At 36.9% G+C, this 14,562-nt stretch overlaps 3 protein-coding genes and 2 pseudogenes across 3 annotated transcripts; 1 reads left to right on the forward strand and 4 right to left on the reverse strand.

Moving 5' to 3' along the window:
* Positions 1–5: 5 nt before the first annotated feature.
* LOC130505855 (BRASSINOSTEROID INSENSITIVE 1-associated receptor kinase 1-like) lies at positions 6–1,083 on the forward strand (annotated as a pseudogene).
* Positions 1,084–1,518: 435 nt separating this feature from the next.
* Positions 1,519–4,295, reverse strand: LOC130505856 (peroxidase 47-like; annotated as a pseudogene).
* A 355-nt stretch (positions 4,296–4,650) lies between these two features.
* LOC108848432 (signal peptide peptidase-like 1) lies at positions 4,651–6,559 on the reverse strand. Its single transcript, XM_018621794.2, has 4 exons — positions 6,394–6,559; positions 5,349–6,226; positions 5,056–5,256; positions 4,651–4,924 (listed from the first exon to the last, which is right to left on the reverse strand). The coding sequence occupies exons 2-4, from the start codon at positions 6,147–6,149 to the stop codon at positions 4,805–4,807; spliced, it is 1,122 nt and encodes a 373-aa protein (XP_018477296.1). The 5' UTR covers positions 6,150–6,226; positions 6,394–6,559; the 3' UTR covers positions 4,651–4,804.
* A 914-nt stretch (positions 6,560–7,473) lies between these two features.
* On the reverse strand, positions 7,474–9,621 carry LOC108849944 (protein WEAK CHLOROPLAST MOVEMENT UNDER BLUE LIGHT-like 1). Its single transcript, XM_018623541.1, has 2 exons — positions 9,091–9,621; positions 7,474–9,018 (listed from the first exon to the last, which is right to left on the reverse strand). The coding sequence occupies exons 1-2, from the start codon at positions 9,619–9,621 to the stop codon at positions 7,474–7,476; spliced, it is 2,076 nt and encodes a 691-aa protein (XP_018479043.1).
* Positions 9,622–10,515: 894 nt separating this feature from the next.
* Positions 10,516–12,894, reverse strand: LOC108848621 (putative FBD-associated F-box protein At1g05080). The gene is made up of 3 exons (XM_018622028.2): positions 11,911–12,894; positions 11,642–11,776; positions 10,516–11,550 (listed from the first exon to the last, which is right to left on the reverse strand). The coding sequence occupies exons 1-3, from the start codon at positions 12,871–12,873 to the stop codon at positions 11,269–11,271; spliced, it is 1,380 nt and encodes a 459-aa protein (XP_018477530.1). The 5' UTR covers positions 12,874–12,894; the 3' UTR covers positions 10,516–11,268.
* Positions 12,895–14,562: the final 1,668 nt, after the last annotated feature.

A 14,562-nucleotide genomic window follows, 5' to 3' on the forward strand; every position in this document is an offset into this window, starting at 1 on the left:
GGCTTCGTGGCTTTTGCATGACTCCCACAGAGAGATTGCCTTGTGTATCCCTACATGGCTAATGGAAGTGTTGCCTCCTGTTTTAAGAGGTATCTCTTATCTCGGTAGTCTTATTCCCTGGCCTTCGAGTGTTGATCTGTGAGTAAGGTTATATTTTTATCTTCTTCTTAGAACGTCCGGAGTCAGCAGCCACCACTTGATTGGCCAAAGAGACAGGGTATTGCGTTGGGATCAGCAAGGGGGCTTGCGTATTTACATGACCATTGCGACCCAAAGATCATTCATCGAGATGTGAAAGCTGCAAATATATTACTGCGACGAGACTTTGAAGACCCGTGCGTGGTTGGAGATTTTGGGCTGGCAAGCTCATGGACTACAAAGACACACATGTGACAACTGCAGTGCGTGGTACGATCGGTCATATAGCCCCTGAGTACCTCTCTACGGGAAAATCGTCTGAGAAAACCGATGTGTTTGGTTATGGAGTCATGCTTCTTGAGCTTATTACTGGACAAAGGGCTTTTGATCTGGCTCGCCTTGCCAATGACGATGATGTCATGTTACTAGACTGGGTATACGCTTGTTACCCATTTGCATAGTTCATGATCTGGTGTTGCTTTTGTGTTGTGTTAGTTATGTGTGTTTGTTTTGGTACCATTCAACAGGTGAAAGGGTTGTTGAAAGAGAAGAAACTGGAAGCGCTAGTAGATGTTGATCTTCAGGGTAACTACATAGACGAGGAAGTGGAGAAGCTAATCCAAGTGGCTCTGCTCTGCACACAGAGTTCAACGATGGAAAGACCCAAATGTCTGAAGTCGTGAGAATGCTTTGAAGGAGATGGTTTAGCTGAGAGATGGGAAGAGTGGCAAAAGGAGGAAATGTTCAGACAAGATTTCAACTACCAAAACTATACCACCGAACACTGGTTGGCTATAGGTGATTCTACTTCCCCACATTGAAAATGAATACCCCTCTGGTCCAAGATAATAAGATTCGTTACACTGAATGCTTTTTCTCTTGTCTTTATTTTTTTTTACTTCTTTTGTATTTATTGAGGGTTTTAGTTTCTGCTGCTCCATGTTGTGGTTCTCTAAGTTGGTACGGAGGATTGATTGGGTTTGTAATCTTTATATGAAAGAGATTTGAATGTTGTTGAAGGCTAAAACCTAAAACATGACTTTAGTAGTTACTTCTTGAGGTTGTTGTCACGTGATTCACATTTTTGTATCTCATCAACTGTACATGTTACAGGTTTATAAATTGTTTTGGACATTTTTGGCTGTCTTGGGATTTATAGTTCTTGGCCCTATAATAGAGACAAAGATCATATTTGTACAGGGGTATACAATAAAGTCTCGACCATTTTTATAGATATATTATTCTAAAACCCACAAAACAACAAGTGGACAATTAACATATTACAAACACCATATTTATATATGGTAGCAGAAGAGATTCATTCATGAATCATATATGAGAGTAGAGACATAACTAAAGGTAGGAGTACTGATACAAATATCATACTAAATACATTTGCATATGCTTATTAAGAATGCGACAATTTTTACGGACTTCACCTTGAGAGCCAAGTTTAACATCAAGATTGCTCATCTTTTGCATGGCCATTTGGAAGTCAAAGAAAAACTTAGCTTGGTTAAAGGCATAGCCATTAACAATATTCCTGGTCGCCGGAGTGTTGGATAAGGTTTGGTCTGAAAAGAGCACTCCTGATTTTCTCTGAAGGGCATTGAAATAGGCATTGTCGAAGTTGTTGCGCGTGGCATCAAATGGTTGCTCTGCATTGTCACCAGCACTACAAGTTTTAGTGAGAGTGGTTACAAAGGAAGAGTCCATTGAAGAATCTGGTGTTGGTAAGTCTGGCTTTGAAGGATGAGCATCGTGCTACTCCAGAGTATGTGCTCCTATTATACATAGTCACAGATAAAGTTAGAACCCATATTGTTTAGTTTCAAAAAAAAAAGAGTTAGAACCCATGAAATAATGTTATTTTACTATATGTTACACAAATTACATTTTCCAATGAACTAATTTAATAGTAGCAAAAATTAAGTAAATTTAAATAGGAATAAAGAGTAACTATTAAATCAGTAAAAACATTTTTTTTGTTCTAACAAATTGATTATTTTAATAATTTGAAATAGATGTACACAAGAAAGGAATCGAAGAGTGTTTGTAAATAAACAACTTACCTGAGAGGCAACAACATCTTGTGGAGTGAAGCCACGTTGGCCAAAAGTCTGGATGAGTTGAGAGGCATTGAGAAATGGTGAAGGGAGATTTCTTGTATCTTCTATCTTTTGATCTTTTGCCATCAAATCTTCCTTTTGGTATTTGATAATATGGACCATTAGCCTAAAATTAACAAGCCAATTACAAATTATATTCAAGTATAAACACCATTCATCCATCATAATTATATAGTATATCACAAATGATCAGCTTACTGAAAAGACAGCATCTCTAGCAGCCATTGCATAATATCTGCGCAAGATACAACTCCTGGACATCTAGCCTCAATTTTCTTTTTTGCATCGTCTATGATCTCGTAGCCACGTAGACTCAGATTCGCAGGTGAATCCTTTTCTGCAGTGTTGTCTTTTGTTGAGTCTAGCAGAATCGACGCATCACATCCCTTAATAGACAACAATTAAAAGAACAACTTAGATTTTCAAAACTTATTTTAGGATCTTCTTTTATGAGAGCATAAAACATCTGTCCCAAGTAGAATTATACTCACAATGGAACTAACTTCTTGTGCTAAACCAGTAGCTCAGTGCATTTTTGGTTTTTCTATGCACGTTAATACAATTTAATATGGAGACTTAAGAGAAAACACTACCTCAATGAAACAGTCGTGGAAGAGCATGCGGATAAGACCTGCGGCCAAAGTGGGATCGGCTTGAAGAGCATTGTTAACAGTATTTGTCACAATCTGTTCTGCGGCAGGACAGCTCATCAAGTAGTAAACCCATACTCAACCCCTTCACGTTATAAGGAAGACCAATAATTACATGCATCAGCATAATCACGCTCAACAAATTTGCCCTAACCATCTTTTATTTATTACTTTTATGCGATGTATATATTCTGTTTTAAAGCTTTTGTCTTGTGTTTTAGTATGATCACTTATCGCTTATATATATAGTAGTATGGAGTCTCGCACTTATACCACGCCTCATGATATTGGAGTGGTTAGAAACATGAACCGTGTAAACCAAATTGTATAATTGTGTTATTGGTCCCATGATGGGATAGTGCTCTATTGCGCCGTCCCGTTTTATCTTATCACAGTGAAAATTCAACTTATTTTATTCTTAATGGGCTGACCTAATTTGCATGTTATTGCATGGAAAGTGGCACGTTGTGTTGACTCATCACGACCATTTTCTTTACTTTGCCAAAAACTTCAAACCGCTTTGTCCACATAAGACCATTTCTTACTTAATACCAACAAGTTATATTATTTTAAACGAAACTTGTGTAGGTATTGTAAGATGAATGTATTTCACTTCAGATCAGTAATATATAATTAATATTGCAAAAGAGCTTAATGAACAAAATTAGAGTGTTTGATGCCAAAAATAATTACAACTTATAAACATGGTGATTTAAGAGTCAACGGCAACACAAAACTTTTACATGATGGTGATTTGAGAATTTAAACAAACGAGAGCCAAAAAAGATTAGACTGACTCCATATTGTTTCTTTAAAATCTGATTATACAAATGTCTTCAGCAAAAAATCTTAGTTCTGGTGTTAAGTTTTATGGGATATTGACACAAAATTAATTGGGCATTAGTGAATTTTCCTAGGTTTGATGTTGATCTTCTAGAAATGTGGGCGGTGTTCTCATAAAATATTATAGCTATTTACAAGGAACCAATCTCGAACTTGTTTTTGGTTATAAAATGTCGAAAACTAGTTTGACTATATCAATCAGTGCTGAGTAAGATAAGGGGGCGGTTTGATTAGCCACTAGTGATTAATATATCCAAAACTTAGATGCATGTATGATTGAAGTGAAGTTCAAGAAACAAAAGTCAAACGAGAAAGCGAGACATGTAGCTGGCTTCCATTAGCTAGCGAGACATCCCATAGAAATGGACAAGAGAGTTTGCTATTTTTAATGTAATCGCATGACGATTTTCACTTTGTAACTGAGTGCTTTCGACGCGGAACTTTGTAGTGCTACATTGTTCCACTTCATTATCCTGTAAGGACAACAAGAACATATGATCCAAGAAATGTTTTTATTCTTTTTGTTAAATCTGGACAATATGTTTGACTTAATGTACACTTCTACATAGAGTTGGGTCTACATTGTAAATGTGTATTTCTTTATCGAATTTCCTCATTGTTTTGGTTAGCTTTGGCCATTGTGTCTCCTCAATTAGTATATGTAGGATGACAAGGAAAGGCCACTGATTATAATACAAAGTTTGAATATATAAACACATGGAATTTTGCTTAGTTTTAAATAAACGATATTTTTTTTTAATTCAATATGATTTGTCCCAATAAAACGTTATACACTTAGGTTTACACACTTAGAAACTAGAACTTAAATGTATATTTTTTCTTCATTGAACTTATCTATATAATTCCTTGAAAATTTTGGTTGCATCATGTAATGTATATAATGCAATAAAACGAGATATAATACTTGTGTTATTTTTTTCTTTTTACATGAGAATACAAGAACACCTGATCTGTTATCGTTCTACTAAACGTCTCTGTGTTTCTTTTTAAATGTTGCTGAGCAATGTTTTGATTTATATAAACTCAGATCTCTACTTCATGAGATTTCTCAGTGGGATTGGATAATGCTGGACCATCCCACAGCTCCGCAAGATCCTTTCTACGCCATGACATGAAGATCACCGGTCCTAATGTAGATGGTACCTATATTTGAAACCGAGTTTAAACATCATAATCTCACATATACGTCACACTATTCAGGAAAAATTCATAAAACCATGACTTATTGTATAGTACAAGAAAAATTCATATCAACAAAATTTCGGTTCAAGTACCAGATAAAGTAGAGCAGGCTGAGGTGAGTGGGTCAAGACACCTGCAGCTAGAGCCGAGACCAAGCCAATGGCGTATCCAGGAAGTGCATACCATATGTATTTGTGTCCCTTGGATGATTTTAGATCAAAAAGATTCACCACATCTCTACTTTTCCGATAGTCAAAGCAGAGAACCAAAGCCAAAAGCATCGCAGGAATAGCCTGAAACAAACAGAACAGAACAGTTAAACACGTTAATACAAATCTAGTGGACGGACACATGGGAAGAAACCAAAAGGGTTTTGATCTGTTACCATGTCACCAAGACCAAGCATCATGAACTCCGAGGCACTCACACCAGGCACCACACCGCCCAATAAGTTCCTCGGAAACACTATCTTAACCGGCAGTTCCAGTTTCTTTGTGATCAGCTGCAGTCCAGGGAGATTCAAACTGTTGGCTACCGTATGAACCGGGTTAGACGCTTTTTGAGTAGCCACGGAGACCATAACGTTAGCACCAAAGAACCTCTCAGAGAAGAAAACCCAGAAGATGTCATAAACAAAGAGACACACGAGGAGCATAGCACACGTTTTGATGTTAGGAAGACGAACATGGCTGACGAAGGCAATACAGATAGAGATCCCAAGCAGATTGTTCAACACCCAATGACCAGAGACAAGCCACGCCACGACAGTCACGACACAACCCACCAGCAGCAACCCTTGCATCCTCGTGAAAGACTTGGAGCAGCAGCGCGAGAGGAAAGGATCAGAGAGACCGAGCTGAGACTTGAGGTACAGCGCATAAGGCGATAGCCAAAAGAAGAGAGAGGAGACGGAGGCAACGGCTGTGAAGGCGGTGAGGAGCTGAGAAACGGAGGAGAAGAGATAGAACATGAGAAGCAGACTGCAGGAGCTCATGACTGGGATCATTAACGCCTGAGAGGTGTCTAGCGTGATGGAAGCTTGGGAGAAGTCACGGTTCCTTTCCATCTCTTTGCCGTAGTTGAGCGCACGGAAAGCAGACGCAAACGTCACGGTGACAGCTGTCAGAATCAGAGTGGCTGGAGCAGGCTCTAACAGATGCAAAAGAGTGTCCATGTCCATGTCCATGATGATCAGGAAAAAGAGAGTTCCTTTTTGATTATAATATATAACACCAAAGCCTCGTGCTTGAGATAATGTTGAACCTACAAAAGATAGAACAACCAAAGCTTCAAGCTTTATGAGATTTACGTGGCTATTTCTTCATTAATAAACCCTAAAGGAACTCAATTTCGCATTCCGATGAATCGATTTCGAGGAGTTTGTTTCTCCGATCGAGGAGATAAGAAGCATAGAGATTGCAGACACTTACAACGAGAGGGAGATTAGATCGAGAGAGAGGTTTCTCCTCCACCTGAGAAACCCTAAACGCGTTGTTGGGATCCCTTGCAGAGAGGCTTCAATGGGGATCTAAACTCTAAAGGTTTCAGACGCGTGTGTGAGAAGAGGTTTACGGTGTATCACTCAGTTACACATGTATTAGCAAATGGAGTCAACGTATTATGATTTATTTTCTAATATTTAATTAACTACCTATTATTTTATTTTATTTATTTCACTATATAAATTTGTTTTTTCTCGGTCTTCTTATTAGCCCAAAGATTTTTTATTCTGAAAACAAGTGAGGACATAGTAGCTTCCTTGTATTCAGGTTTTCAAGAACATAAAGCAGGAGGGTGTGTGTTAACTTTGAGGCTGGTTATGGTAGGGCTCTTCTCATGACACTTGAGACTACTAACATGTTGCTTATGAGTCCCATGAGCCAAATGCCTCATTCACGAGGAATCCATCAGCTTGACATTGAAACCAGGAAGGTATTGTTTCAGAGTGTTTGAGAAAGATGGAGTGGATATCTCTTATGAGTGACATTACTATTGATGGTAAAGGAAGGTGATCATCAATAGGCTGGATAACAATAGGCTTTGAAGGTGGGACATGTGTGACTGGTATGGGATGGTTCAGGATCTTGCTACTGCGAATGCCCCCAATGCCTGGTGATGGCTCTCAATTGTTGTTGGTTCTCTTGGGAATATTAGAATGTACTCAAGCAACACAATGAGGCAGGCAAAGACGGCTTTCCCTGGACTTGGTGCAACTGTAACTCATGTGGATGCTACTTTTAATGGGAAGTATATAGTTGGTACAACTGTTACTTATCTGACTGTTATTTGTACCCTTTTCACCGACAAGGCTGGCAAAACAAAACTACTTTGGTGTGACTGACTTTTAACTTGGTCATATTTTAGTTTTCACTTGAAAGAAAGAAGCTATGTTGAAATGAAAGATGTAACATGAAGAAAGTTTATCTAAAACTGAGGATTTCTTTTATAGTAGTATTAGTAAAAACATTTATATAGTTTTTTACATAATCAATTTCTTCCTCATATCAAACTCATTTAGGTGACTTCTTCTTCTTCCTCATCAAGAACATAAAAAATCTTGGGAAGAATTTCTTCTTTTTCTTTACAGGAATCTCAGGTGGGATTGGATTTGTATCAGTTCTATTAGACTCATTTTCTTTCTCCTTTGACACTTGTAAGCTTCTTTCATGACTCTTCTCTATCTTAACTTCATTCTCTCTCTTTACTTTATGTTCTTCCCTCCATTTTCTCAGCTCTTGTTCTACACCTAACTTCCCTTCTTTAGCCTTCTCAGCCTTCTCAGTTACTTCTCCAAGTCTTTCCTTTCTCAGAACCATCTCTCTGTTAACTTCTTCCAATTTCTCCAAGCTTATCTTCTCTCTTTCTTTAGCTTCCTCAATCTCACAAACCGCTGCTGCAACCCTTTCTTCTACCTCATGACCACGCTTGCTAAGCTCATAGTACTCCTCTAACGTGAGCGTCACGCTTCTCGGAGAATCAACATCATTTTCCTTCGAATCAGACTCACTCTCCTGCAATGCCTTGATAGCAGCTAATGCCAATCTCTCTGAAGCCTTAACAGACTCAATTTCTTTCTGAGCTGCGAGTAATCTCCCTTCCATTGCACTTGCTCCAGCCTTTGCTCGCTCTGCTTCTTCTCGAGACTTCCTCAGCTCTTCACGAGCGAGTTCAGCTAATGATTTCGCTTCATCAGCCTCTTTAGCTGCTTGCTGCAGCTGCTTTGGTAGCTCCACCATCTCCTCTCTAACTTCCTTTTCCTTGGACTCAACGAGAGCTATCTCGAATCTAGTCATGTCTATCTCAGCTTCTAGTGATGCTACCGATGATGAAGCCATCCCTTCTCTTTGTTTAACTGAGTCAAGCGCTGACTTCTCTTTCTCGAGTTCCACTCTCAAGGATGATGATGCTAACTTCAAGCGTTTCACTTCAGATGCTGCCTTCTCTATATTCATGTAGACTCCTTCTAGCTCCTTCTTTGCAGAAGCAACAGCTGTTTGAGTTTCCTGATCACGCAACACGGCTGCTTCGATCTTATGTTCCTCCGCTTCCAAATGAGAAGAATGTGCGCATTCCAACGACTCCTTTGTAGCTATCAGCTCTATAGTCAGCTCTTCAACTCTCTTCTCAACTTCTTTAGAAGCCAAAACCGCTTCCTCTGCTTCCTTCACAGCCATATCTTTCTCTTTCACCAAATCATCATGCTCCTTCTGCATAGTTTGTATCTCTTCCTTGACAGATTCCAGTTCTGAAATGGCAGTTGTGTGTCTGGCTTGAGCCACTTCAAGCTGTGCTTTAGATGCAACGCTAGCTTCACCAGCTACTCCTTGTTCCATCTCCTCAACTCTCAGCTTTGCAAGCTCGGAGTCCTGCTTTGCTTGTTTCTCTTCTGTTTCCGCCTTTTCAAGACTTAGCTTCAGCTCTTCTATGAGTCTCTTTGTGCTCTCTAACTCCTCAACCGTTTGCAGTTTTGACATCTCAACGGTCTCTAATTGTTTCTTGTACTCAGGAATCTGCTCTTCAATCTCTTTGAGCTCTTGTTCCACATACTTGCGTCGCTGCAATAAAAAAAATAAAAGTGAGCACAAGCGTTGGCCAATATAAGGTAACAACAAAGTCATAAACATTACCTCAACTACTTGCATTCTATGTGCTTTCCAGTCAGTGATTCCTCCAAATTTTGAGACAGCTTCTTTAACGGATTCAATGGGTGATGTTGTGTCAATGGAATCACTGTAAGAATCAAGACTTTTGGGCGTCTCATTGCTCAATGGTGATGATGATCCGAGTGTTCTTGGAGATCCAAGGCTTCTTTGGGAAGAAAGAGATCTTGTAGACACTCCATTTCTTGTTGTGGTGCCCTCTGACCTATACTTGGTCTTCACGTGAGGCAGACCAATCTCAGAAACAAACACAGGTGTAGTAGTGTTAGAAGAAGAAGAAGAAGAATCTTGTGCTTCTTCTGCTTGGCTGCTTGATAAACTGGTGGGGGAAAAAGTGTCATTCATGTAAACTTTCCCATTTTCAGTTGAATCTTCATTGTCTTGAGATTGTTGCATTGCTTGGGGTTGCTCCAACTCAGACTGCTTCCTATTGTTTGATGTCACACTAGGTTCTTCTGGAGGAGGAGATACTGCTTTTGCTAATTTCAAATCCTCCATTGGAGGAAGTTAGAAAGGCAAAACTTTTACAAGAGAAACGTTTAAAGAAAGAATCAAATAGAGAGGAAAAATGAAGAAAGCAGAGAAGAATTAATGATATTTGTGATTAAGAAGGTCTTTAGGTAAAGTAAAGAGAGGTACACAATTCAAAAGTCTATAATTAGAAAAGAGATATGTGTGATGATGAATGATGAAACCTCTCCAATTTTAGCTTTGTTTCTATTGTTCATTCAATTATACGTTACAGAAGTACACTTCGATGTTTTGTAACATATTTACCGGATATAGGCATTTGAGCCTAATTACCCCTTAATCGAGATATGTTCTGTTGTATCTCTCTGTCGCATACAACCTGATAACAAGTCAAAGATTCACTTTCACAACCAGCAGACAAACATTTGATATAAAAAAAATATATTATATTCTCGTATACAATAGGCCAAAGATGTTAGCATGTTGGTTTGGTCCGGTTCTTCAACTTAGCAAGATTCTGAAAAATGGAAGCACAAGATGAAATAACCAAAGCTGTCTCTTTACTATTTGTCCAAATAGGTTCTGCTCAAGCCGTTACAACACCTGAAACCCAAGGGACGATAGTAAACGCTTTTGGGTAGTTGTTTCTGTATGACTCAAGCCGTTACAACACCTGTAATCCATTAACACAAACTTGTTTACTTTAAGTACATAGCTAACTGATTAAAAAAACATGTGAAAGAGTATTCTGTAAAAGACCGTTTTACCCATGTCTTACCGAACAGCGAACGTGGTTGGGTAATTAATGCAAAAACGATTCGTTTAATGCAAAAGGCTGGTTTACCCCCTGTCTTAAACTCGACCATAACAAAAGCTGTGTGAAAGGAAGGATAAAAAGCGTCTTTTGAAATTAGTAACAGCTAATTAAAAGAAAATCATATATACGCAAAAAATCTACAGTAATCTCTCTCTCTGTCTGTCACACAAGCTAATAAAGTAAAATAATGAAAATACTGGTCACCGGCTCTTCTGGTTACTTAGGCGCACGACTCTGCCACGCCCTCCTCCGTCGCTGCCACTCCGTACGCGCCTTGGTCCGCCGCACAAGCGACGTATCTTCACTTCCTCCAGTAAATGACGCTTTCGAGCTAGCTTACGGAGACGTAACGGACTACCGTTCTTTAACGGAAGCTTGCTCCGGTTGCGAGATCGTTTTCCACGCCGCGGCTCTTGTTGAGCCTTGGCTTCCTGATCCATCAAAATTCGTTACGGTAAAGCGTTTCTTCCCATATCTTAACTTTAGGTTTAGACAATGAAGGAGACGAAGACTGTACAGAGGGTTATCTATGCGTCATCTTTCTTTGCACTTGGGTCTACGGTCTACCGATGGATCTGTTGCTGATGAGGATCAAGTATGTATGATATGTTCTCAGTTTTCATAAGTTGTGTTTCATTTTGATATGATCTCTGAAGTTGACATGCAACGACAAAGATAGCTTTCTAAAACAAACAAAAATCAGGAAGTGGCTCATGAGGATTACAAAAGAAAAACTTTTTCAGAACGAAAAAAACAGAATTGGCTAAAAGAAAAAGGACAAAAGTCTTAATACTTCCATCCCATCGCTAAACAGAGGAAAGCGAGGATCGAATAACTGAGCTTCCTTAAAAGGCTACTCAAGCATCATCCAACACAATTACCATTTCAACAAAAGTTGAGACCTTCGGAATATCTCTTAACTCCTCGATGATCAAATTTTTATCTTCAAGATCGGGTTTCACAGAGATTATTGCCTTCTTTAAACGCTTAGAGTTAGCTAGGATATACATCACAAATTCTTTCTCTTCTTCTCTGCCTCCATATTCTATATACTCAAAAGATTTGAGTTGTGACGACAAGCATCCAGGAATAGAACTTGGTTGGATCCATGAAAGTGGGATCCCTTCTGGGGTAAATGCCTGAGAAGCAATGAAGGTTCTATATTAAGTAAATAATGACTAACATTTTAGTCCGTTGAAGTTAAAAGAAGAGGCTGATATATATACGTACATAATCGACCAAAAGTTCTGTAAGTTTTGGAGCATTTTTAAGTAAAAGTACGAGTGCTTCCAACCAGTCTGATCTATGTGGACATATTCTTAACTTCATAAGTCGAGAGAACTTGACGGTGCTAAAGGGCAAAACCTACAACGAAACAAACGAGAACATATACAGTTAATTATATGTGACAATGTAACCAAAACTAACAGGTTTGTTACACAGATAAAGAGATGATGACAAAAAAAAAAAGTTACACAGATAAAGAGATAGAGAGCTACCACTTGATCAGGCATATACAACACAAGAGACTGGACTGCTGAAAGAGATGTTTTCGACTTGTCGATATTGGGGAAAGACTTTACATTGATTAATGCAAACTCAAGACAAGGCATGTCCTCAATTGAGAAAGAGTCTCCAGAATGATCAATGATGGTTAAGTCTAATAATGCCGGAGTATCGATAGCTAAACACTTACCGGTATCTACTACCTCATCCTCATCTGGCAGTGAGGAAATAATCTCATCACTAACATAGAATAAGCCTCCTAAAGAAGGAATTTTCACACTAAAATTTGTTATATTATCATCCCTGTTTCGTCTGTTTCGTTTCACCACCAAAGTATAAAGAACTGGACAATGCGAAAAAAAACTATCAAGAGAAGCATCGTCTTTATAGACCACAAAGAGAAGTTCAAGAAACTCGAGGGATGGGAGTAAAGAAGACGATGGGAAATCCAAAAGAACTTTGTGAGAGAGAGTTAGTTCCTTAAGTGTTTCACATGTGTAAAGGCTTTTAGGCAATCTGGTTGGACCGTTGGACCATGAAAGCTTGAATTTTAACACAACCACTCGGCCATCAACAGCTTTTGCAATCCACTTTTCGACATCGGTATCACTAAAACATCCCGGACCAAGACCAAGTTTGATAAGCAAGGTTTTTAAAACAGGCGCTTTGTGGAGTTCCATTGACTTATCAAAAAAACACCAACTAGTCATCTTGCTCTCATCATCATCATCATCACTATCAACAACTTTATCATCGTCATCTTCATCATTATCAGAAAAGAAATCATATTCAAGTTTAGGCAGACTCGTCCAGATAAAGCACCATCTTTTAGACAAAATCATGGTGGAAATTGCATCTTTAATCGGGACATGCAAAAGTATTGTCACAAGCAGATCTTCTGGTAAAGCACTGATTCTGTCTTCACAAACTATCTCTTCAATTTTGGCATCAGCCATCTCCACGAGGCAAAACCCTAGCGAAAAGATTCGGCCTCAGAGAAACACAAGGAAATCGTTGTCACGTAATACAATACGTGGACTACAAAGCATTATATATGCAGGGCTGTATATATGTAATAGTAATAGGTATAAATCTATACTATCAAAGTAGAATCCCTATTAGGATTCTCCCCTTAATTTTTGAAATTATTTACAAGAGAATGCCATTGTTGACATTCCATTTTTTATATTCCTTTCATTTGGTTTAGATATTATAGATTCTGTCATAATATTTAATTTTAATACCAATTTTTAATTTGAACCTAGCAAACCAAGATTTCCAAAACTGTGTTTTCCTTTAACGTCTAACAATACTAACAAATGATATTAATGTGTTATTCTCCTAATTATATTATTCTCTTATGTTAAATCAATAATATATTTAATTCAAATAATAATTTTTGGTTAATAATATATTAAGATATTAAAATCGAACAAACTATAACTTTAGGCCATTTAAATCAATATGTTCTTTCGATATTTAACTCTGTGTAAACGAATACTTATAATCTCGAGAAAAAAAAATGAAATACAAAAAAAATTAGGAGAATATTGATGTTGTTATACTATAAGTCATTCTATATTTCAAAAACATGAATCATTCTAATGAAAAAAAAATCAATTTCGATCCAGAATGATTTTTTTTATCAAAACATTATCTAAACTTAATATATGTATAAACCATTTTTTTTTGTCAACAACAAAACATTATACTACTTTTTTTATATTACAGGTTTTTTACATTTTAAAATATTTAACCCGCAATATCTATATTATTAAAGCAGATGACTGTAGATGAATCTGCTCCTGAAATTTCAAGTAATTAAAAAATACCTATACATTTTTCTAGCATTTTTACGACCAATCAAATCATTATTTTGCCAATTACATTAAAGATTATTTAATAAATTCAATTCTTAGCCTTTTTGAAAAAAAATTTTATTGAAAATATTTATTAAATGAAACCTCAAATAAAATCAAGTTGAAAAACAAATAATTAAATCACCAAAATTATAATCACGGGTCTGAATTATCTCACTCCTTAAAAATAGTTTCATTTAAAATAAAAACTAAATACATAAACTAATTTAATAAAATTATAGAAAATACTTTGAAACACACATGAAATTTCAATACAGAATGTTGAAGAAATAAAATATTTTATTTAAATTAAAAAATTAGTTGTAAATAAGTTAACTTCAGTTTAAATAAATAAAATAATATTACGGTAATTATTTAGAGTCTTCTAAATTTTAGTCATATTGGAAAAAAATAAGTCATATAAGTAAATTTAAGATAAATTATCATAAAAAATAAAATACACAATTTATCAAAAATCATAATTTTTATTATGTAAATAATTTTCAAACAAAAAATATACCCGCCTTTATAAAGGGCGGGTCAAATCTAGTTAACTTTTAAAAATAAGATATGAATGGAATAGGTACTGTTTATGGAAAATTTCAAAATTATGACGCTTCGAGAAAATACCTTCTTAATTTTTGATTTTATTACTTTAATTTTTTTTTTAAACTTACTTTTTAAAATTACACCAAAACTTACTTTTAAAAAAAATTCTCTCTTCACTTTTTTTTGATCAAAAAAGGGAAATTCTTCTCTTCACTTATGTTCTCCACTTCTGCTTCC

This window comes from Raphanus sativus, unplaced genomic scaffold (assembly GCF_000801105.2).
Source record: "Raphanus sativus cultivar WK10039 unplaced genomic scaffold, ASM80110v3 Scaffold2637, whole genome shotgun sequence".
Classification (NCBI taxonomy): Eukaryota; Viridiplantae; Streptophyta; class Magnoliopsida; order Brassicales; family Brassicaceae; genus Raphanus; species Raphanus sativus.